We start from the raw sequence: 24,145 nt of genomic DNA, 5'->3' as shown, positions 1-24,145 counted from the left end.
TGCAGAATGAGAAGTGTTTATTGATGAAAGCAGCTACATCTTGGAAAGCCAGCATAAAATTTTGGGAGAGGAAGCATTGTCTTTCAATACACCAGCTCAAAAGCAGAACTTGTTGCATTAAATATGCATTGCAATTGGCAAGTGGTAAAATGGCCATTTTTTTTCTTCACAGCAAATAAGCCTGCGGCGTTGTATGTGACCATGGAACTTTGTGGGAGATAAAAGTTTGATTATAGCAAAAGATAATCAGGTTAAATATGGAGAAGAAATATTGCAAATTTTAGATGCCATCTGGAAGCTAAGAATGATTTACTAGTAGGATAAAGACAGGTGTGTCTCCTTGGACTTGAAGGAAGCCTTCTGGAAGGAAGATTTCCAAAATCAAATTATGGAGAATCCAGTGGTTGATCAGTAGGCTGTCCGCACATCAACACAATACCCGTTGCTGCAGACCTGAAAGTCAAAGTAACAGATTATCAATAGAGCAGGGGTGTCAAACTCAAGGTTGTGATTGACCTTGGGGGGGGGGGAGAATAGGCATGGCCAGGGTGGGTGTGGCCAGCTTAAAATCACTTGTGTCAGGTTTGCCTGTGGTGGCTTGAGTGCTCTGCCAGAGAAAACAGGTTGCCAAACTCTATTTTCAGCTGCAACAGCCACCTGCAATCATTTGCCAGCAGAAATGGAGTTCGGACCTCCATTTTGCTGTCAGAGGCACCGTGGACAAGGCCTTCCCTGTTTCCAGGGTGGCCCTGTGGACCATATCTAAGCAACATGTGAGCCGAATCCAGCCCCTGGACCCTGAATTTGACACCCCTGCATTAGAATAAGACAGCACTTTCCCCACAACTGAACTCTGTAGTTCCTTAGCACTAACCCATTTTTTTCAGGTTTTACATTGTATAAAAAGACAGGGTGAAGTGATTCCTGATCGTTTCCTATAAGCTTCGGGATTTCTTGAGCACTTCTAAGTGGCTTCACTGAACTGTAGACCTTTGGGTCACAACCAGCTCTGTCCTGATTTTCTCCTTTCTCTCTTCCACCTTCCCTAGTATGGAGATATCTACAAGTGTAGAGAAAGGACTGTCTCTGTCCAGAAAGTGTTGCCAGGGAGAAGCACAAGGCTCTGAGAAGGCCAGGCACTTTGTTCTTAGAAGAAAGAAACAGCCCTGGACATTTACCTCATTTGTTGTGGCTGCTGTTTGAAGGAAAAACAAAATAATAAGAAAACCAAAAGAATGCTAGAGGGATACTTTTTCTTCTGTGCACATTCACTGTAGTTTGGAAAATCTAAACCAGCTTTCAGCAAGATCCATTTGTAGTGATCAACCCTTGGAATCCGAGGACATAGATTAGAGGTAATCTTTTACTAACCCTTCCATCTCCACATTTTGTTCCAGGTGTAACCAATCCATCATCTTCCTTTGATGGAAAATATTTCATTCTGCAATCCGATTCATTTCCACGACTGCAGTATAACCTACCACACTTTACATCCCTGAAAAGGAAACATTCATTCTAATTAAAAAGGATGGAGTAATGAGAGGATGTTCATTTGCTAATCTCTTCAGTGACTTACAATATAATAAGAAGTTAGAAATTGCTAAAAACAATTTTAATTAGAATAAAAGCTAAAAACCAAGAGGACGGGCAGCCTGGGGGTGACAATTACCTCTTCCTGGTCAGCCATCCCCAACATAGCAGGCCCATGTTGAGGACACAGGCCAAGGGGCAGAGCCAGATTCATAGGCTGTTCCAGGAGGCCAGAATTCTGGGGGCAGATCTCACTTCTGATAAGAAAATATTGCCATGCAGAGAAGGCTTTTCTCCTGCACCTGGACAGCCAAAAGTCTTTGGCTGACAGAATCTGAAGCAGGCCCTTTCCACCGAAGGACTGGGGCAGGTCAATCCAACAAGGAAAGGCAATTCCACTGATATCTTGGACCTATTTCATAAAGAGCTTTAAAGGTAATGACCAACTGCTTGAATTGGGCCCAGAAGCAAACTGGCAATCTATGCAACTTGTGTAACAATGTGGTCACACGTGCCTTGTTCCAGGGGTCTCCAGTACTGTTAGCATCATTGCCTTCTGTACCAGTTGTAGCTTCTAAATGCACTTCAAGGATAGCCCTATGCAGAAGTCCAGCCGGGACCAGAGCATGAGTGACTGTGCTAAGAATCTTGATCTTGGCTTAACCTTTACATGTTTTAGTTTAATTAGAAATGGAGAACCAGAAGTTTGCTCAGATTCAATGGGAACTAGTAGCCCCCGACACATAACTGAAATATCTCACAAGGTGTTTTGAGATCACAGTTCCTGTATCTCCAACCAGCTCACTGTGATTTCCCTGTTTTTAAGGATGAAGATGGTTGACTCAGGATTCTAATCTTAAGAGCAAGTAATGCATCCATTATCCACCTGGAAAACCCTTAAAGCAGATTTAAAAGACTTTAGAGATTTTCCAGATTTCTAACTTAAAAGTCTCATAATCTCTGAACAGTTGATGACAGGGGATGATGGGAGTTGAAATCTAAAGATTGGCACTATAGTGTGTAAGAGCCAAAAGAAGAATCTGGATTTATACACATGACTAAAAGATAATGTGGCTTATTGTTTAGTTTGGGTTCAACATGGGGTGCAAATTTGGCCATTGTGATTTCTAAATCATGATTTATGGCTAAATGCAATTTATAAACACATCAATCAGGGTTTGCTCAGTAATATGCAGGGTAAACAAGCTGAGTGATGTCAGCCCAAAGAGAAAAGCTGATTATAGCATAGTTCTTGACTTATGACCACAAATGTGTGAAGAATTTCGATTTCTGAACAAGGCTGTTGGTAAGTGAGCTGCACCCAATTTTATAATCTTTTTGGCACGGTTGTTAAGTGAATCACTACAATTGCAAAATAAATCACATTGTTGTTAAGGAAATCTGATCCCCCATTGTCTTTGATTTATTGGAAGCTGGCTGGAAGGTCTCAAAGAATGAACATGTGATCTTGGGACACTGCACCAAGCCAAGCACCCAGATTTTGGTCACATGACTATAGGAATGCTGCAACAGCTCTAAGTGAAAAGGCAAGTTCTAAGTAACTTCTTGGAAGTCATTAAATAAATGGTTGTAAGTCAAGAACTATCTGTCACTTCTGACACAATGTTTTAAAAGGTAGTTTCCCAAGATGGAAAACAAAGGAAAATTAGCCATTCAGAAATTGATTCACATTTCTACTGTTTTAGCCAGATGACAGAATCATATTCCCGCAGATGTGGACCCTAAAATATTTCTTATTATCCTTATATAATATGATCATAGAAGGAAATAATTTAGATTGCTTACTGTGGTCCACATTTAATCTTTACACCGTTTTCCCTTCTGCAGTAGCCAAAATCATTCCTTCCTTGGTTTAATATATCATAACATTCATCTGGAGCCACATTTGCATCTTCAAGAGGGAGTGAGAAACCAAGACAAATACATGAATGTATAACATGCCAGCCGGATAAAGAATAACTTAAGAGATTCCAGAGGATTAAAGAAACTATAGTTAAAATTTACTTTTTTGTAAGCTACTATTTTGTAACCCATTATTTATCTAATCCCCATTATGCCTGAATCATTCTCTATCTGATACAGTGATACCCTAAACTTCCTTATTGAATTTTATGGGCACAAAAGCTGAAGCCACTTTTATGCCTCTTGCAGAAGATCATGCAGAAAATCAATGGCTGGAGGGGAATTGAATGCAGTTTCATTCCTCATGTGCTTAGTCTCATTTTCCAACTTTAACACTGTTGTAGAAATATCCCTTTGCTGGAATGTAGTGAGGAGGGGGATCCTGGGTGGGAGATGGTGCACTCCAGATGAGTAAGAGGCAATTCACACACCACAGATATTACATGTGAGAGAATGAGGGTGAGACAAATGCTCTCTAATAGTTTACCGAGTGTATTGTATGAAGACAGTAGAGTCCTTAGTCCAGCAAGATTTTGTTTACAGGAATGAAAGAAGAAATAACTCAGCATGGAAAAATCATAATGTGTTATTCTTGATTTGAGGCCTGGGTTTAAGGCTTTTTGAATATAGCTGGACTACTTGCAAAAGATGGAGGTATTATCGTTCTTTGAAATGTTAAATCATGTTATGCTATTTAACTGACCAAAATAAAGATTTCTTTGTTTGAACTGAGATTTCCATTTTCAAAGCAATGGAAATAATCCAGCAAGTGTCCATTTATTGCTTAAATCACATCCTCCACAAATCCAATGGATCGATGGAACAATGTTCTAATTTGCAATTCGGATTCCCAGTCACCATCACATATCATCTGACCCTTCATAAACAATTTAGACAAGGGGATAAAAGGGAACATATCAAATTTACAGACAACAATAAGCTGACAGGAATGGCCATCACTCCATAAGGTAGGCTTAAGATCCAGAAGGATCTCGAGAGACTTCAACACTTGACCCTATCTAACAAAAGAAATTTAATGGTGAAAAAAGTTTTAAAAAGTTCTATATTTAGGCAAGAACAACCAAATCACAGGTTCAGACTAGGTGATACCTGGCTCAATACTATAATTATAAGAGGAATCTTGCAGCTCTAGTGGACAATCACTTAATTGTGCACAAGCAGTGTGTTGCAACTGCCAAAAATCCAACACAGTCCTAGGCTACATTAACAGAGGGATAAAATCAAGATTGTGAGAAGTGTTAGTACCACTTTATAATACTTTGGCAACACCACATTTGAAATATTACATCTATTTTTGTTCATCACAATATAAAACAGATGTTGAGATTCTATAAAGAATACAAATAAAATGAACAAATATGATTATGGAATTGAAGGCTAATTAAGAACTTTTATGACAGAAAAATTAATCAGTGGAATGGCTTGCCTTCAGATGTTGTGGGTGCTCTAGCATTAGAAGTTTTAAAAGAAGGGAATGGAAAAGGTATACAGTTTCCTGCTTGATCAGGGGGTTGGGCTAGAAGACCTCCAAGGCTCCTTCCAACTCAGTTATTCTGTTAATTCTGACTGTATTAATGCAAAGCCTCACTGCACTACTGATCTATGGCCAAGATAAATCTCCATGCTTACTGAAAACTATCTACCTTATATGAAAAAGGGAAGTTATTTTCAGTTTCCTTTTTCAGCATAGAGCCATGCTGAAAATTTTGTAAATAGTTTGAAAGTCAAGAGTGATGAGTGACAAGAATCACATCTCCCAAGATCTGGGTCTTCAATTCTTGTGCCAAATGTAAAGAAAATTTTTATCCTGGAGTTTGAATATTCTTAGCACACAGTCCCATAATCAATTTACACTGTCTCTCATTGAGATTGGCTCAGATCTTTGTCCAATTTGGGAATGTATCCATATCCCATAAAAGATTCTTTCCCCAAAGTCAGTCTTTCCACATTTCTTGACTACAACTGCCATTTCTTGGACCATTGGCCATGTTCTCAAAGGATGACTGGAGTTTTAAACCCAAAGATCCGGAGGGCTGGGCTCTAAAGCCTCCAAAGAAAGAACATCGTCTTGAAAAAATGTTCCAACTGTAAAAAAATGCTCAGAAATTGTAGGTGCTCTAACACTGGAGATTTTTAGAGAGGAGATGGGAAATGTTATAAGGTTTTCTACTTGAGCAGGGAGTTGGACTAGAGGACCCCCCAAGGCTCCTTCCTACTTTGTTATATGTAATCATGATTTACTATGGATACAAATGAGAAAATCTTTGATTTATGCAATGACCGCATTAGTCTTTTTCAATAAAACTACTTTTGAAATCCTCAGGTTGACTTACCTGGTGAATTCTTTAATAAAGCAAGACATTGTTTATGCAGGGTGGGGCATTTTCCATTGTAGCAGTAACCTTGGTTGTTTTGGCATGGTTCTCCATTCCTCTTGAAGCTATCTGTGGGACACTCAGCCGATCGGCCAGTGCAGAGATCAGCCTCGTCACAGTCATCCTTTGCTGGCCGGCACACTGTTCTTGCTCTCTTTAACTGTGGGTGAGAATGGAAAATACTCCCACCTATAATTCTTTAGCAGCAGAGAACAGAGTCAAACTATGATTCACAACACAGTTCAAAATTTCCTCTTCATCTTCTTGAGGATTACTAAGTAAGGCATCCCTTGCAAAAAAATGCCATTTTGCAATTGTGTATTGTGCCTAGAAGACAGTTGCAGCCTGTCTTCTTTGCTATGGAAAAATGATTGCAATGAAAGGCTCGATTCCTGAAATACAAGGCTTATATATTGGCTGACCATGAAGTGAAAATCAATTGGGCTGCCTCGAAAAAGCAGCCAAAGTTTAATTGATGAACTTCTCATGATATATTTTTATTTTCTTACATGGGAAGAAGCATTCACATAATTTTCTGTGGTGCTGAAAAATGTCTACTCTTCCTATGAATCTGGGCTTGTGATGAAAATATGGAAGGAACAAAATTATTTGGGCCCCTCTGCTCAAAAAGTTCATTGCAGACTGAACTGTGAACATTTATAGAAATAATTAGGAACTTGCATCTCTCTCTTCATGTTCCTGCAGCACCTCCAGAATGTGCCACCAAAATAACTGAATTTAGAGCTTTGGAAATCAGGTAGAGAATTTAAGGAGGGGATGGAAGAGAAGCAATTTTATTTCCAGAAATCTCTTAAACCTATTTCCATCCTAAAAATCTCAGTTAGAAAAATGTCACAGCATTACCAGAGACCTCCCAGAACCTTCCCAAAAGTCAAGGAACTAAGTTAGGGCATCAATCTCAAACATTGGGCACTCTTATTTAAATTGGACATCCATGCAAAGTCAATCAAAGAACAAATTTATTATTTTCAGAGATTTAATGTACAGAAAGAGGGTATTTTCAAATAAGACAAGGCTGAAATGTTGTTACATTATCCTCCCTATAGATATATTCATAAGGGTCAAATAAGCTGGAAGAGGGGATAGGAATAGATTAAAATGTTTTGATCATAGTAAGCAGCCAAGAAATATTACATTTTTATATGGCTAGTATGGAGAAGGGTAAAATCTCTCTTGGTGTTAAAAATAAACAAGTCTTACTCTGCATTTCTCACAACATTCTTCAGCGTCACACTGTGCCCCAGGTTTCAGCTTACAAGTTGCAGCATCGCAACAGGTACTTTGACAATCCTGAGAAGCAAAACATATCAAATGATGTCATAGACTTCTCAGCCTGGTCTTTTTTTATTGGTCTATTTTGTAGAGGGAAATTGTGAAGGAAAAAGATATTTCTGTGCTGGGTTCCCTCATGGGTTCAAGCTAGCAAATGCACAAACGGTTTGTTATTGTAATCAGTTGATGGCATATCTACATGAAACAGACTTATCTGATATTTCCTATGTGAAAGGAATAAAACAAATAAAAACATAGTCATCTCCCAATTGAGCCCCCATTCCTTTCTTATTCATGAGGGATTTTGTAATCTTCATGCCAGCCTTGGAGGTAGTTCAGAGAAGAAGCGCCAACCATGAATATGAACACTACCTTTATTGTAAAGGTTACAGTAGCAGAAACTTTAAATACTGAATGAACATTTTTATCCTCTCATTTTTATGGACCAAAAGAATGGGTGGGAGGTGTTCCTCTTGAGATGTTTGCCTTGTCGCTTTGCTTCAGCAGGCTAATCTGTCACACATACACTTATATGACCATTGAGTAGGTTTTTCCTCCTTCTTTTGTCTCTCAAGGACATTCTTACAAACCATTGTATGTGTATTTAACAATATAAAGAGAACACTTCAGTAAATCACAGTTCTTATAAAAATATTGCTAGGGATCAGAGCATAGATCAAAGATCATAAGTTCTGGGAGGAAGCAACTCAGGAAAATAGTGGGACAGATAATGTCTCCATGTCAACAAAATAGGGTTTTCAGTAGGGAAGAATTTTGTTGGGGAGCTAAATCACCCGTGTTTAAAAATATTCTGTCTTCCCCAGTTGTTAGTGAGATACCAGTTCTTTATTCCTCCATGACTGGTTCCTCAAATCCAAGAAGCCACAGCATTCATGCATGTAGATAAAGCACATAAACCTATGCCATTCAGAAACCAACCTATTAGATGGCTCAAACCACTTAGATAGCCGGATGATTTTCCATGGAGAAAAATTTTGAAATCACTCTTGTTGATTTAAAAAAACTTACCTCAGGAGAGCCACAGTCACATTCTTCTCCCATCTCCACAAAGTAATTTCCACAAACTGCAGGTGCATCAACAACTGTTTTCAAGGGTTTGTTGAGAATGCATTCTGGGAGATTTGAAGTTAGAAACGTCTTGTATTGCTCAACACTACAAGAGCTGAAGTCATAGAGAGGGACATCACTGCAGAGATGAAACAAAATAAGATTAGATCATCATCCATATTTGAACTAGGAACAGAATTCATTGCAAAAACATATAAGATGGAAAAGGGATGGTTAATGAAGAAATTTTTTTCTCTAAAGCTAACAAAGTGATTTGTTAGTGATTCTTTTCTCTAAAGCTAACAAAATGGCTAAGAGAAATATTTGTTCCCTTGATCTTACTCCCAGATTATGCTCTCTCAGTTTTTTCCCCACCAATATTCTTTCCTTTTTTAACCAAATAAATTTTCAGTGAGAGCTCCATGGGATATTAGTTGAATGAGCTTCTTCTTGTGTTTCAATGGGCTGCCTTTCATTTTCATTTTTAGACAGCCTCTCTGTGGAAGGGCAATAATATAATTGAAGGGAAAACAGTGGAAAATTGTTTTTCTTTTCTTCTTTTGGAGACAGAGTACTTTTTATAGCAATGAATACTTTGAGGCAATTGAAGAGCTTAGTATACTAACTCTCTGTTTGCCTTAAACCATTCATTGATTATTTCTTTTGTTGAAAAGGTCATAATATCAGTGGTGTCACACTGACCTCTGAAGCTGCGTACTTAAATAGAAGCAAACATGTTATCATAAGCCCACCCAAACATATTCCTAATGTTAATACAAATCAATAGGAATATAATCATCTGCCCTCAGGTTAGGTGCTGAAAACAAGAAGACAAAGACAATCTGCAGGTGGTCATAAAATAGACAAGATCTTACAACTTTTACACAAAGGTTATGGGGAGTTTTGCAATGGACAATTGCTGAGAAGATTTCATCAATTTGTTTTGCTTCATTTTTCCTTTTCTTTTTCCCTCTTGATGAAGCAAAGGCTAAATATCCACCTGGAACAAAATATTGCTACTCCTTGACTTGCCATAGAATTTCCATCGCCAAGCAAGCCAGTTGTTAAGTGAGTCATGCTGAGTTTTATAACCAGTTTTGCCACTTTGTTAAGTGAATCACACAGTCATTAAGGGGCTCCACTTGCTCCATTGACTTTACATATGGAGGGAAGATGGGAAAGTCACAAATGACAATTACATGAATGCAGGATGCTAGAACCACCATAAATTCATCCTGGTGCCTCAAACTGCCCAAATTTTAATTCTGTGACTGAAGGGAGGCTGTAAAGGCTGTAACTGTGAGGACCAGTGATAAATCACTGTTTTCAGTGCCATTGTTACTTCGAATGGTTGCTAAACAAATGGTTGTAAGTCAATCACTCTCTGTATGTTGTTCCCTGTTAGTTTCAGAAGAATGCAATGTATGGCAGAGATATAACATACCTTTTATGTTACAAGGGGTGAGGGAAAACAATAATCCTCCCCCCCCCCATTCTGCTTCCTATTTTGGAAATTTTGGATAGTTTGTCTCTTGGGCTATGCTTCCTATTCTGTTTCTTTAAACTCTTGTGGTTTGGAGGAAGCTACTGAATGATGGCTATTCAATTGTTGAGAGCAGTTTCACTTTTATAACTCCCTAACTATTTAATTTTTGTAAGTCCTCACTATATTTAATTTCACAATTAATTGCAAGTATTTAAAAAATAACTTAATTGGAAAGGCATTAAAAGTGTTCCTCAGCCCTTACTTTAGTTGCGGAGTCATAATGCATTTGTTAGCAGGGCAAATACAGCCATTTGTGTCATGATCAATGCCCAGATTATGACCTAACTCATGGGCCATTGTAGTTGCCATCAAAGGTGTTTCTTTGTTATGATCCTAAGGAAAAGAGAATACATTGTTTATTGTTAGTCTGCTAAGAAACTGAAAGTGAATCCAATTATCATTAACACTAATTGTCTAAAAATTATGACTAAGTGAAAAATTTTGAGTTGAGGATACCATCTCAGAATTCATCTAGCTAGCTCTTCTGAATGAATGTATGCCCACCAAGACTCCAGAACATACACAAATGCATCCAGAAGAAAACTTTACAGCCAGGAAGTTACAGCACAGGAGAAGATCAAAACCGATCCATCCACTCTCTGAATTTATTTATTTATTTAAATAATTTTAATTGAATGTTTTCATCTTTAAAAATAGAATGAAAAACACCACAAGGACAAACAAAACACAAAACATACATAACAATATAAAGTAATTATACATCTCTCTTCATTTATTTAGTAATTAAAACTTAACAGGCAACTTCTGTCCAAAAATATTCAGCAATTTTTGTGTGAGTTAGTATTTTCACTATTGAAGGCTGAAGCCCTAAACAGGCTTAAGAATCAGTTATTCTTTCTGAATAAAAATGACCTTCTTGAGCAAACAAGTTTAGAATTACCTCGTACTACTTGAATCCTAACTGTGTTTCTTAAGAAACAAAACTTTATGAGTTTTTTTTATTGCCATGTTTTTCAATTCTTTCGATGTGAACAAAAACTAAGTTATTTGTTTCTCAATAAATGCATAGTATCACCTTAACGAATATAGTTTTCTTGTAGAGTCTTAAAATAATGGAGTTTTTTTTCCTTTTTAAGTAGGTTTAGTATTCCCTCATTTTCTCAATGCACATTAGTTCAATCATATACAATCTAGATCCTAAATTTCTTGTAAGAAAACAAGAGTGATTCATGTTTGTCATTAGGATTGCTAAGAATATTGTTCAAGCATTATTTGGGAGTGTTGTAATCTGTTGTAACCTGCTTATTTGCCAATCAGAGCACAGTTAGACTCTTCCAGAAACATTATAATATATTGTCACCTTCTGATATATAGCTCATGGCATACAAAAAGCTCAATCTACTTGTCTAGAATGCATTGTACCAAAATGCCATCAATTGAGGCAGGACCTGGAAATGTCAAATCTGCAAATAAAGATGGATGAGAATGATTTGGATATAAAAGAAGATTCTTTATTTATAAAGAAGTTATGCCTATATATAAGTTTTCATTTGAGTACAAATAGGTAACAGGTATCATTTCTACTAACCTGAATAATTGCTACAGATTCCTTTGACTTGCAGATGCTTCTCATGGGAGCAAATCCTACAGTATCTCCTTCGAAGTCAATGCCCCTATAAGAAACAAGGGGAGATCAATGAGAAAGGGACTCTTCATTATCAGAATGAGGAGGAAAAAAACCCATAAAAAGAGTATTATGAGAAACTGTATGATAAGGAGAACATTCTGGAAAATAATATACAACAGTATTTGGAACAATCCGTACTCCCTAAAGTACCGGACACAGTTAAAGATATATTGAATGAATGAATGAATAACCATGAAGGAATGGACAGAAGAATAATTAAGAGACAACAGAATAACAAAACATCAGGGCCTGATGGGCTACTGGCAAAATTTTTCAAACAACTACAAGAGACATTAAGACCAGTGATGTTGGAAGTATATAATGAAGAACTGCTAGAAGCAGAAATTCCAAACTCATGGATGGAAGAAAACAGCATTCTCATACTAAAAGATGATTCAGATTTAATGCAGATAAAAAATTACAGGCCAATATCTTTACTGAATGTGGACTATAAAATATATGCTTAGACAATAGCAGAGAGATTTTAAAAGTATTTGAATGAATTTATACATTTAGGCCAGAATGGATTTCTGCCAAGGGACAGATTAAAAACAATATGAGAGTGATTTTAAACACATTGGAATATTATGAAATGCATCCTAGAAAATAAATGGGGTTAATGTTTCTAGATGCCCAGAAAGCATTTGACAACATTAATTGGCAATTTATGTTATTACAACTGGACTTTGGAGAGAGATTTATTAATATGATTAAAGCAACTTATAATAAATAATCAACTAAGGTGATGATAAATGGGGACATGAGAGAGAACTTTGATATTAAAAAAAAGGCACTAGACAGGGATATCCACTGTTGCCGCTGCTATTTATACTCACTTTGGAAATGTTAACCAGGAATATTCGACAAAATAGAGAAATAAAAGGAATGGAAATTTAAAAAGAGAAATACAAGCCACAGGCATTTGCAGACGACATGGTCTTCATATTAGAAGACCCCTTAGAAACTGCCAACCTAGCAGTTCAAAAGCACATAAACATAAGTAGATAAATAGTTACCATTTTGGTGGGGGAGAGGTAACAGCATTCCATGTGCTTTTGGCATTTTGACATTGACAAAGTTGGCTCTTCAGCTATGAAAAAGATCGTGTGTGTGTGTGTGTGTGTGTGTGTGTGTGTGTGTATTGCTGAGCATTATAAATAGATTGGATATTTTATTATTTTACTTTATTCTTGGTTTATCTGTTGTGTAAGACAAGCATTCATTTAATTGATGCAGAGTGAGAACCAAAGCATTACTTAATCAAATTAAAAATACATGTGTAAGTACAGGCAAAGCATAACAGGATAATCATTTGAGTTTCAATTTTAAATCCAAGTGAAATGAAATCAAGCTGTGTATTTGACTTGCTTTTCAAAACCAGCTCTCATCTAAAAAAAATAAAAGCAGTTTACTTTGAGCCAGAGATATAGTTCACATATGGTTTAAAGCAGTGGTCCCCAACCCCCGGTCCGCGGACCGGTGCCGGGCCGTGGAGTACCTGGCACCGGGCCGCGCAGCGGTCGGGGGCCATGATCGCTGCAGCGGCCGGGGGCCATGATCGCTGCAGCGGCCGGGGGCCATGATCGCTGCGCAAAGGCTCCTGGGCCGTGCGCAAAAGCTCCTGGGCCGTGCGCAAAGGCTCCAGGGAAGAGAGCCCCGCGCTGGTACGCACGTGATATATAAACAATCAATGTGTCATCGCGAACAACGCCCCCCCACCCCTGCGCGCGCTCAGCGGGCCACAGTAAAATTATCAAAGGTTGACTGGTCCGCGGCGATAAAAAGGTTGGGGACCACTGGTTTAAAGTACACAGCATAGAGTGGAAAAGCTGTACAAGCACTAATCTTCCCATAATACTCCACTCCCAGACATCCCTCTCCCTTTCCCCACAATGAGACGTACGTGATTAATTGAGCATTATCATTCCTTTTGCGTGTCACCAAATCTGTTTCTCTCCATTGTTCAAATAACTCCAAAGTGGCAGCCACTGATTCCTGCACATTAATCTTATCTTTGTCGGTCCAAATTTCTATGCCAACCAGTGCAACATGAATTTTCAAAGGTCTCAGCATCTGTCAGGTGGATATGGCAACAATCAGAAACTCAAATGCAAGTAAACCTCGAGAAATCTTTCAAGATTAAAAAGCATCTGATATTGGCTTCTATGGGCAGGTGAAGGGAAAAAAAGATCTAGGCATCAATAGAAGAGAAATCTTTGTAGCTCAAGGTTGAATGGTGGAGTCCTTGGTGCTCCTTTCTGCTCTAAAGTTGTTTAGTCAGATAATGAAATGTCTGCAAGGAAACCAACAAGCTCAGACAGCACTAAGGACTTCATATGTTGGGCAAATAATAACAATAATAAATGAATCAATAGTCAATGAAATTCATGTCACATGTTTAAATGTTCACTTGACTGAGTTTCATGCTTACTGAATAAAAGAAATAATAACAAAAAGAATAATAATAAGAACAATAATAATATAAGAACAACAACTTGAAACAACATACAATTTAAGAAGATACTTGGATGATAACTAGGACCCTGGCAGCAATAATCAATTATCATATAATGATAATCAATTATCAATTATCAATTATCAGAGCCAGTCAATGATATTTGTGATACATTTTTAAATGTTTAGTTGACTGAGTTTCATGTGTAATGAATAAAAGTTTATAATAATGAGGATGTATTAAAAATAGCAATAGCAATAGCAATAGTTAGGCTTATATACCGCTTCATAGGGTTTTCAGCCCTCTCTAAGCGGTTTACAGAGTCAGCATATTGCCCCCAACAACAATCTGGGTCCTCATTTTACCCACCTCGGAAGGATGGAAGGCTGAGTCAACCTTGAGCCTGGTGGGATTTGAACAGCCAAACTGTTGAACTGCAGTGCTGCATTTAACCACTGTGCCACCTCGGCTCCATATTTATTTATAAATAAATAAATAAATGAAAGGATAAATTATAAATAAATAAATAAATAAATGAAAGGATAAAAAGAAACAGTTGATTATTCTCTGTAATCAGGAACAGAAGAGGAGGAGGATTAAGGGATATTTGGCTCATTGATCTTTCTGCTGTCTCCCTGATTCCAACAGATCAACAGTGAAAATGTAAAGAAGGCTAATAGGACATTACAATATGAATGTATCTCCTCCTAGATACCACAATCCAACTCAAATTAAGTTCCTCTCTCCAGGTTTCTTCTCAGGGATCAGTTTCACAATCAATTGGCTGACTCTATCCATCCCTTTCTAATGTTCGAGTTCAGAACCATTAACCGCAGCCTTCAAAGAATCCAGCTACAGGTGCCGTTCTGACTGTATTCTTGCAACACTTTTGGATTTGCAACCTCTCAACACAGTGGCTGTATTCACGTAAGAGGCCTATTAACCTAGTTACTCAATTAACCCATTTCCTGGGATGGCCTTACATGCTGGATCACCAGCTGGCCTTATGACCTTATTTTGCCTCACTCCAAGCCACAAAAGTTAGCATTCTTATAGAAGTCCATCTCCAAGTTTTCTTTACCTGGTTAAGTGTGTTATGTGAACACAGTGAAAAACTGGGAAGGGGCTGAGAAAAGATTAAATCCAACAAATGAAATAATTTTTGTCATGTCCTCTTACCATATTTAAAGTGTTGATAATTTCATATATTCTTGTTCTTATAGCAGCTAAATCGCGCTCGTATTTCAGGTACTACAGAAAAGATAAAAAAAGTTAAGATGAAATCATTATTATACAAAGAAGGGAGAGAAGGAGGAAGATAAAGAACATATCAGTGAAAGGATCATTGAATTTTTTTGATTTAGGAAAAATATTACTTTTTATTCAAGCAATCCAAATAATTCTTTTCTGCTGATTTTTTATTCTACATTTCTGCCATTAATATATCAAAATTATTAACTTTTCAGCAGCATACTTGTGCTCGCCTCCTGGTTGGAAAAAATTTGGGTCACCCTACTGAGATGCTTTCCTAAATTGGATACCATATTTCCATGTTTAGAGAAGTGAAACAGAAGCATACTCCGCTAGACATCTTATTTTTTATGTGTTGTCAACTTGGATATAGAAATTGTGCAGGAAAGTTTCAAAGAAACCTATATAACTGTTTAACCAGTGTGGGATAAAAACAAATTTAGATGGAATCCAGGAAGAATAAATGTGCAAATTAGAGTATATTTACAGAAATGTCTCCTAACTTTGTAAATATTGGTTGGGTCTAATAACAAAAAGAAATTTCAAAGTTTATGATGAAGCACACGTTAAGAGAAATCCAGTTTGGATGTTTGTTAATGTTTTCAAAAATGTCCACATTAAAAAAGGCAGAAATTAATGGGAATGATATCCCAGATACTTACCATTCTGTTGTCCACAGCTACGAAAAACTCAATATATTTTTTGGCCTGCCAGTATCTGTCTTGCTAAAGAAACAACAATAAGCAAAAGGCTGTTTAGACATGTTGCTCCCAGCAGCCAACACGAATCTTGGTCATCATCAGATAATCAGAAAACTGCTTGTTATACAATTTGGTTAAAATACTTGGCCTTTCAGAAATATTGGCTCTTTGAAGAAGACATTTATAGGGAGACAGATTGTTTAAATTTTAGCCCTTAGAGTGGGGTTCCGCAACCCCTGGGCCATAGCCCACTACGTGGAAGTGGTGGGTGAGAATTGGCATAAGCATGGGCATCTCCACTTGCATGGGCAGCAAGAAAGTATGGATGGATATGCTCCATTTGCTCACTGCTCGCACAAATGGAGCTGGGCACACGCATGATCCTGCTGTTCATGGGGAACAATCCCTTATTCCCCCTGCCAGTCTGCAAAGCTGGAAAGGTTGTGGAACTCTGAGTCAGAGAACGTGCTGTTAATTTTTTGAGGAAAAAGTACATTATGCAATGGATTGTCAAGCAGAAACAAAAGTTGTCACCTTTTTAAAAAGTATGTCATGACACGAATCCCTTTCTTTGTATTAATATGGTGTGGCACTTTTTTCCAATTAATTTGTTTTTGGAATTTATAATTCAATACTTAAAGATAAATTTATATATGAATACCTAGTTCTGAACAGAATTTAATAGGAATGGCTTTCTTTGACAAATTTTTCAGCCTGATGCTCCAATGACTTTCCCACTTTTCCTCCCCTTTCTCAAACAAAGGATCTCAACCAATCATATGAGAAATATGGTGATGTGGTCCTGCTATGGAACTAATTAGACCAGTGGTAGTCAACCTGGTCCCTACTGCTCACTAGTGGGCGTTCCAGCTTTCATGGTGGGTAGTAGGGGTTTGCTGTAACTCTGCTTTATAAATTTTATAAAGTAAAGTTACTTCTCTACTTTATAAATCACCATTACTGTGGAATCACTGGGCGGCTAGAAAATTTTACTACTAACAGAGATAAAAAAGATGGGTGGTAGGTATAAAAAGGTTGACTAACCCTGAATTAGACACTGCCTGCAATGATATCACACTATGCATCAATGAAAAGATAAGGGGAGAAAATCTGACATTCTGACCACTGAATTCACTCTAAATGGTCAAAGGTTTATATCTTTCCTTTGATGCAATTTTAAAATGATTACTTGAGTATTGTTTTCGACTTCTCAGGCACAAGCAACAAGAACAAAATGGTTAATTGCTCAGAGTAGTTTCTTTATTGCTGCTCTCCTATAGACAGGAATCTTGCCAGACTAAAGTACATTCTGTGTAACCATTGGATACATCCTGTGAAAGTTTTAGGGAAAGAATCCCTTCTAAGCTTCTTTGTGCAATTCAAGGACTCATTGTTAATGTGCCACTTATTTTCCTGGGAAAGAGTCCTTCCCTCCAGCATTCTACTGTTAGAGCTCACCACTAGAATTTCCAAATTACACAGGAAGTATACTTTTGCTATGATCGGTATGTGTGAGGATGTATTACTTGCTTCTTTCTCTAGGAAAAAATATTCATGTTTTTCAGCATACAGAACTGCAAGGCCAAATTGCCAATTCCAGAGTGCACATTCTCTCCTTGCTATTTTACTGTCACTTTCTTTTTTTAAAAAAAATATTTTATTTTTTTGTTAACTCTGCTGCAAAAGATCCAGTTTGACTAAAGTGACAGTGAGCAGACATTAAGACTAGAACATTCAAGATAAAGGACCAATTAATGATCAATTAAACATAATGTATATACCGTAACCACAACTTGCTGAGGATAAAGAATTTAGAAATGGGGGCTCCTCCCTTATGAATTCTATCCAATCACCACCCCCCAAAGAATTTCTCTTTTACATTACATTTTAGAAACAAGTAAATGAATCCCTGTTATCTAACCATGTTATATACATGAGATTTTAATATAAGACTTACTTCTGGAGTAAGATTTAATTGAGAGTTCATTTTGACAGTCTCATCCAATTCCCAAGTATCAGTTACCCCACAGATTTTGGGGCTCTCATCCTCCTTTTCTATATTTTCAGAATTGTAGACTGCATGGGCTTCATTGTCAGAAAGCTTCAAGGGTTCAATAAGGTATGTCTTCCCTTGATGCTTGAAATGTCCTCTGTAAAACAATATATAAAAGGGTGGTCACAGATGGAAAATTAGAGAAGAGAATATTGGGGCTAAAAGCGTGACAATCTATTCTCCAAAGTATCTGAAGGCAGAGAGAGAGATTGACAGCCATTTTTCAAGAATGATATACGATAGGTCTTGTACTTGAACAGGAAATTGAACTAGAAGACCTCTATGATCCCTTCCAATTCCATTATTCTATCATCCTATTCTTCTTTTATTACTCTGTTGTTATTATGTTATGTTCCATCATTTCATTTATTCCTCCACTGTATGGACATAGTCTCTGTACAAAGGGGATCATTTAAAGTCTTCCTTAATAACAGCTGTTGGGACAACATTGAATCTGACTAATGACTTTGAATTGTGGGGTCCTTATGTGGCTAAGATATCTAGCTGGTCAGAGAAGGTTTGCAGAGTGACTTCCAAGGAAGTGTTTCTGAGTAGAACTGAAAAGTCTGCTTGCCTCTTGTAGACATTCTAGCAAGGTATGCAATCTGAAGCTTACTTACCTTCTCTACAGGGCGGGGCATAACCTTTTCCTAGGGGGTCACAGCAACACTTGTAATAACAACACAAATAATTCATACACCATTCGAAAGCCCATCAAAAACTGAGTTTATTGACACGATTTAATAGTCAGTATGACCACCATTAGCCCTTCAAACAGCATTCAAACGAGGTGGATAAGAACACAACAAATCTTCAAACAGTTCCGTTCGATTTTCAGGGCGGGGCATAACCTTTTCCTAGGGGGTCACAGCAAGATCGACAGCAGTTTACAACTTCCGCGACACCTCATTTTAAAGCCCATAAAAAACTGAATTGAATGAGCTATTAAATGTTAAATTTGTTTCGGTTGAAACTTTGAGAATGAATTTGGAAACTGTGTTGAAAAATCTGGAAAATCGAACGGAACTGTTTGAAGATTTGTTGTGTTCTTATCCACCTCGTTTGAATGCTGTTCGAAGGGCTAATGGTGGTCATACTGACTATTAAATCGTGTCAATAAACTCAGTTTTTGATGGGCTTTCGAATGGTGTATGAATTATTTGTGTTGTTATTACAAGTGTTGCTGTGACCCCCTAGGAAAAGGTTATGCCCCGCCCTGTACCTGTAACATTACCTCCTATATACAAAGAAGAAATGGGCTTGGCAGCTCCTTTATACAAACCTGATTTAGCTCCCTAGTGTCTCTATTGACTGGCAGCAGCACTTCTTGGTACTCAACCAGTCTTTCTTAATTCTGCAGAGGGCTTAGATCAAACCCAACTAATTTGCATGAATCACTGATGTCCCTCAATTTAATTATGAGATCTCCAAGAGGAGCATTTTATTCTTAACAAAATAAATAAAAGATAAGTGACTATCTTACTTCAAGCCATTGCATGCACTGATGACTGCAGTTGAGTCAGCTTCATTCTGGAGGTGTCCATGATAATAGCAGTGATCCTGTGTGGAGGCAAGAGGACTACATTGGTTAAAGCTTATTTGTAGTATGATTTGATGAACAGAAGTGCGGTTCCAATGTATTTCACCACATGAATGAAATATTAAGAAAGCAATTATTCAGAACATTTTGATTTTAGGGGACAGAAGACTTGCTTAATATTGATTGTTCCAAAATGAACATAGGCTAAACACAACTCTCCATAAAAACAAGTCACACTGCAGGGGGAGCCCCATTGATGGTAAAATACTAAGAACTTTTGGGCAGACAACCAAAAGAAAAATAGAGAATGTGTTGTTAAAATTACAAGCCTTTTTCTCCATCAACCTTGTCTTCTTGGAGATCAACTCTATTGATGAACCAAGGATTTGCTGAACAAACTTTCAAACTTGATGATTGTCCTACATTCTGAAATCGTACCATAATGTATTTAAAATTCCACATTTACTAATGATACCAATTAATTGTTATTCCCTTGAGCCTGCATAATGAAAGCTTTCAGAAATTTACACAGAGATGTAATTCCTAGCATCATCTGGAAGCAGGATCCATGTAGCATTAAAGTCAGGAGATTTCTGTTACACACTCAGTAGGAACAATTTGTATGAACTTTGAAGAGGCTAAGCCAGAAGTAGATTATTTTTGGAGACAGAGGATACACTTTTATATCAATTTGGGAGGAAGAAGCCAAGGACTTAATGAAGCACTGGTCAAAGGGGCCTAGCAGAGATAACAGTTCTTGATACTTCTCAGGAAACAACAACTGAATGAAAAACTGCTGGTGAACTTCTAGCACTGCACCATAGGGAGTATTATAACTTCCAACACATGTAGTAAGGATCAAAGTGATTTTTTTTCATTTTTAGTATTATAAACAAATGATACTGAATTGATAACAGTAATCTGCTTTAAAATCGAAATGTAGATCCTATGAACCTGATGTTCTCATAATCAATCTATTTGTGATACTCACCTCCCAGAATGTTTGCTTTTAACCAGTAGGAAATAACTGGTTGATTGAATTCTTGCCCTACTAAGTCAATGAATGAAACAAACTGGGTTTAACAATCCACACATCCTTACATGACTATTTCAGTATAAGATACTTTACAGCTCTACAGTCCTTGTTTGAGTAGCCTGGTCTGGTACTAACATATTTGGAATATTAGTGCTCAATATTCCTCTCAATTTATTTCCTAAAAGTAAGACACCCTGGATATTACCTCAACCGGAGGGCTTGTTGTAATTTCTCTGCCATCAGGGGAATAATGAGTCTCGGTGTAATCCTTGGAAAAAAGTCCTCTGGAAAGAATTTAAAAAAGTGAATTTGATGAAACTCCTTGGTTTTATAAAGGAGAGCCGCATAGCTCTATTAACTTAAGAGTAAAATGAAGAAACCTTAAAGAAATGGATGTTTTGAAGCTTCATACCGAAGCATCTGTCTTGAAGTTTTAAACCAATATATGGAGTCACTTTCCATTCCTAGTGTCACAATTATGCCTTCTGGCATTGCCTTCTCTTTTTCCAATCTACATGTTCCTTGCTATTCTTCCACTTCGAGCCCTGCTTGGCTTCCATGCCAAAATGTGATCATTCAGATGCTGCTCTTGAAATCTGGATAGCCTTCAAATTTAAACAAAACAAAAGGGGGCGCTAGAATTTCTAAAGCACACGTTAGAATTTAGTATGAAATCTCTCCAGTGGTACAAGATAAAGTGACACAGGAATGCCCATATATAGGGGAATTTCTTTATAGCCTGTACTTAACAATAAAGGAATTATACATTTAGAGGCACATATAGCATGGTCTATGGAGATTCTCAGTCATCCAGAGGCAAAATAAAATCTTTTGGATACAGCATGCTCAAAAGTAAGATGCATTGTAAAATCAAAGCCAGGGAGTCACTCTTAATGCACCAGCTACGTATCTCGGTGTTAATACTAATATTAAATTGCACTAGGACTTCAGAGACTTCCAATGTTTACAGTACAGGGACAGCCATACTAATTTCAATGGTGATATTTTGGGGTAATGTAAATGATATACTTTCTTTTAGCTCTAGTTCTAGTAAAGTTAAGAGAACTTCTGATTGAACATACTTATTTCTTTCTAGGTGAAGGACCACTGGCACTCCATTCATTTTAAATTCATATTGCATTGTATCTTCATAGTTGGTCTGAAAAGCAAAGAGTTCAGGGTTTATTTTTAAAAATAGGCAAATAAAATGTGGACCTTCTTAACAACTCCACACCTGTGTCAAATGGAGAGCTGTGGCCAAATTATTTATTAGATTTAATGTATTTAATCTAGTGATTGAAGGGCACTATAAAATTAAATTTAAGCATAAGTTCAAGGTCTCATTCTCAGGCTAATTCCCTGCTCAATCCCTCTTCCCTATATGGCTGGGTGTTTTGAAATACTTTATTAGCTATAGTAGCCAATTAATATTAGGAAATTCTCTGCTAAGTTACCAAGAGTCTCCTCAAATTTATGTGAAATGGGCAGCCATATAAATTTGTTGAATGAATAAATGAATGAATGAATGAATGAATGATTTAATTAATTAATTAAACAGGCAGATAGATTGTAATGCAAAGATCCAGGTAATCATTACATGGCAGCAAAGAAATACCAAAAACTCTGTTGGCTGGCAAGAAGTAATTTGCTGAGATCCCTTTCTTACCTCTGGCTCAGCATTCTGAACTCCTCCTTTGGGCAATGCAGGGACTTTTTTTGGATACACTACTTCATAATCATTAACATTCCCAGATTCCAGGATTATAGAGCTCCCTTTGTAAAGGGGGAGGGGAGAAGAAGAAGAAAGGTTTACATTACTTTGGGATGTTATTCTACCATTCTCACATTCACAACTCAGTTTGTTACTCAATTATCAGTGAAGAATGGAATATTTTTCTAGTGGAAATCAAGGTTTTCGTTGGGTATGCAATTTGCTGAATGATGTTTGACCACTGGGAGACTATCTAGAGAAAGTGATTTGGCCAGATGCAAAAGAAAGATTTTGGAGTGTGAATAATCAGAAAAACAAATAAATAAATCTCACCGAATGTGCAAGTTTGTGCACTGAGTGATAAAGACAACACGAGGAACTACAAATTACAATAGTCTGATTCACACAATTCAGTAAATCATACTACATTATTAACATTTTGCTTCCTGAACTTTTCTTGCCATAAACTCTGTTTCTCCTCTTCAGTCTTCTAATTCTCTTACTCACATTATTGGAAAACCTTTTCTTCACATTGAATATGATTTTCTTCTGAGGATATTAGGAGTTTTCTTTCTTAGGATCTATTATCTTGACAAAATTCCAGAAAACCATCTATATAACTTTACAAGAAATGTGATCCTTGAGAGCAAGAACTCTTTTGCTCAGTCTTTCAAAACTGAAGTGGAGCAAATTTTGGTTAAGTATCAAAAGAAAAACCATAGACTTTTAACAGTAAGAATTTGAAGAAGGAAACCAAAGAAAACATCTTACCTTGATATGGAAAAACCACTAAGCATATAGTTACCAAGAGAGCTTGGATCATTTTGGAGCCTGGATGGGCTTGCGGACAGGAAATCTCCTTCTGCTTCCAAGCCAACCTGAGCTCTTCTCTTGTTGACGGTGAGAAGCATGTTCTTCAGCTTCATTCATGCCCTTATATGCGAAGGTGTTTGCTAAAGGATTTGCACAAATTCAAACTTGTAACAATATAACAGGAGGGCAGTTTTCCAACTGGCTTAGTGCTTGTCACTCCAACAATGACATCTGGAAAGCTTCTTTGACAACATCCCTCAAAGCAAAAGCCAAAAGGTGAGGATTAAATGCTCTTATGAATGCTGTCCTTGGCTCACATGTTAATACAACAAAAGTTGGGGCCTCTTGGGCATGGGGCCTCAAATGCCAAGAGTTGGTTTTCATAGTATTATTTGAATAAGAAGCACTTTTTCAGCAATCTAGCATCCTTTCAATATTGCTAGCATTTAGTGCTGGTTGCCAGTCAATGAGATCAATGAACTGACTAGTAGAGTTTCAAAAATGATGTTATTTTGGGATATACTGCATTGACCTAAGGAACCCCTAACTTCACTACAGGAAAAACCATCTATGCCATAATAGATTTCTCCCTTTGTAGAGAACTCAAAAACATTTGTTTTCCCTTAGGGAACTCTACTTTTGATTACACTGTTAAGGCAATTTTGTTAGAAAGAGAAGTCACAGTAGAAACAGCAGCTTCATTCCAAAAGGACAAAGGCAAAACAACCTTCTCTTCATTTAGAAACAAGAAGATATATGAGCCTTTGAAACTCTCTTTGGTGGCCAGCTTGTTTTCTTTCAGAATTTCTTCCCTTACCTTCACCAGATCTCCTCTTCCTCAATGAGACCAAACTAATTAAAATTGCAAAACTGTTGGGGGAAGAGCTATAAAAGTATCTCAAGCCACTTCTTATGCTGAATTTAACCTTTCTGTTTGAGGGGAGGATAAATGATAAACCAGTATTATAATATAAGGATACTTCAGCAAATATGGTCTGTGTTTAATGCTTTTCTTATCTCAGTTTGATGCTGAATCTGATATAAAATTTCTAAATTCTTCTCTCATAATAGAAAACAGGAGGAAAAGCTTTCTCTTTCAATCATCTTAAAAATGAGTTACTCAATGAGCTCTCTTGAAGTGAGAACGTGGTTCTGTTTTAGAGTGATTGAAGTGAAAAGAG

General features: G+C 37.2%; 1 protein-coding gene across 1 annotated transcript; it reads right to left on the bottom strand.

The window, feature by feature from the left end:
- LOC106555274 (zinc metalloproteinase-disintegrin-like atragin) lies at positions 1 to 23,060 on the bottom strand. The gene is made up of 17 exons (XM_087703616.1): positions 22,923 to 23,060; positions 22,107 to 22,213; positions 21,523 to 21,599; positions 20,646 to 20,724; positions 19,348 to 19,424; positions 17,769 to 17,961; positions 15,773 to 15,835; positions 15,039 to 15,110; positions 13,308 to 13,477; positions 11,306 to 11,390; positions 9,959 to 10,089; positions 8,172 to 8,349; positions 7,071 to 7,160; positions 5,808 to 6,009; positions 3,337 to 3,442; positions 1,372 to 1,495; positions 1 to 453 (listed from the first exon to the last, which is right to left on the bottom strand). The coding sequence occupies exons 1-17, from the start codon at positions 22,972 to 22,974 to the stop codon at positions 409 to 411; spliced, it is 1,851 nt and encodes a 616-aa protein (XP_087559742.1). The 5' UTR covers positions 22,975 to 23,060; the 3' UTR covers positions 1 to 408.
- Positions 23,061 to 24,145: the final 1,085 nt, after the last annotated feature.

This window comes from Thamnophis sirtalis, unplaced genomic scaffold (assembly GCF_051295495.1).
Source record: "Thamnophis sirtalis isolate CommonGarterSnake01/CBP01778 unplaced genomic scaffold, rThaSir2_p1.2 scaffold_2, whole genome shotgun sequence".
NCBI classification, from domain to species: Eukaryota; Metazoa; Chordata; class Lepidosauria; order Squamata; family Natricidae; genus Thamnophis; species Thamnophis sirtalis.
The sequence above is the reverse complement of the archived record's forward strand: the minus strand, read 5'-3'. Positions and strand labels throughout refer to the sequence as shown.

Bases quoted from the DNA above. Each gene is read 5' to 3' on its own strand.
- LOC106555274 (XM_087703616.1), bottom strand. From the start codon at position 22,974: ATGATCCAAGCTCTCTTGGTAACTATATGCTTAGTGGTTTTTCCATAT. The intron at 19,425-20,645 runs GTAATATCCAGG...GCCTCCACACAG, and splicing joins CAACAAGCCCTCCGGTTGAG to GATCACTGCTATTATCATGG. The intron at 15,836-17,768 runs GTAAGTCTTATA...TTGTTTCTTTAG, and splicing joins AATTAAATCTTACTCCAGAA to CAAGACAGATACTGGCAGGC.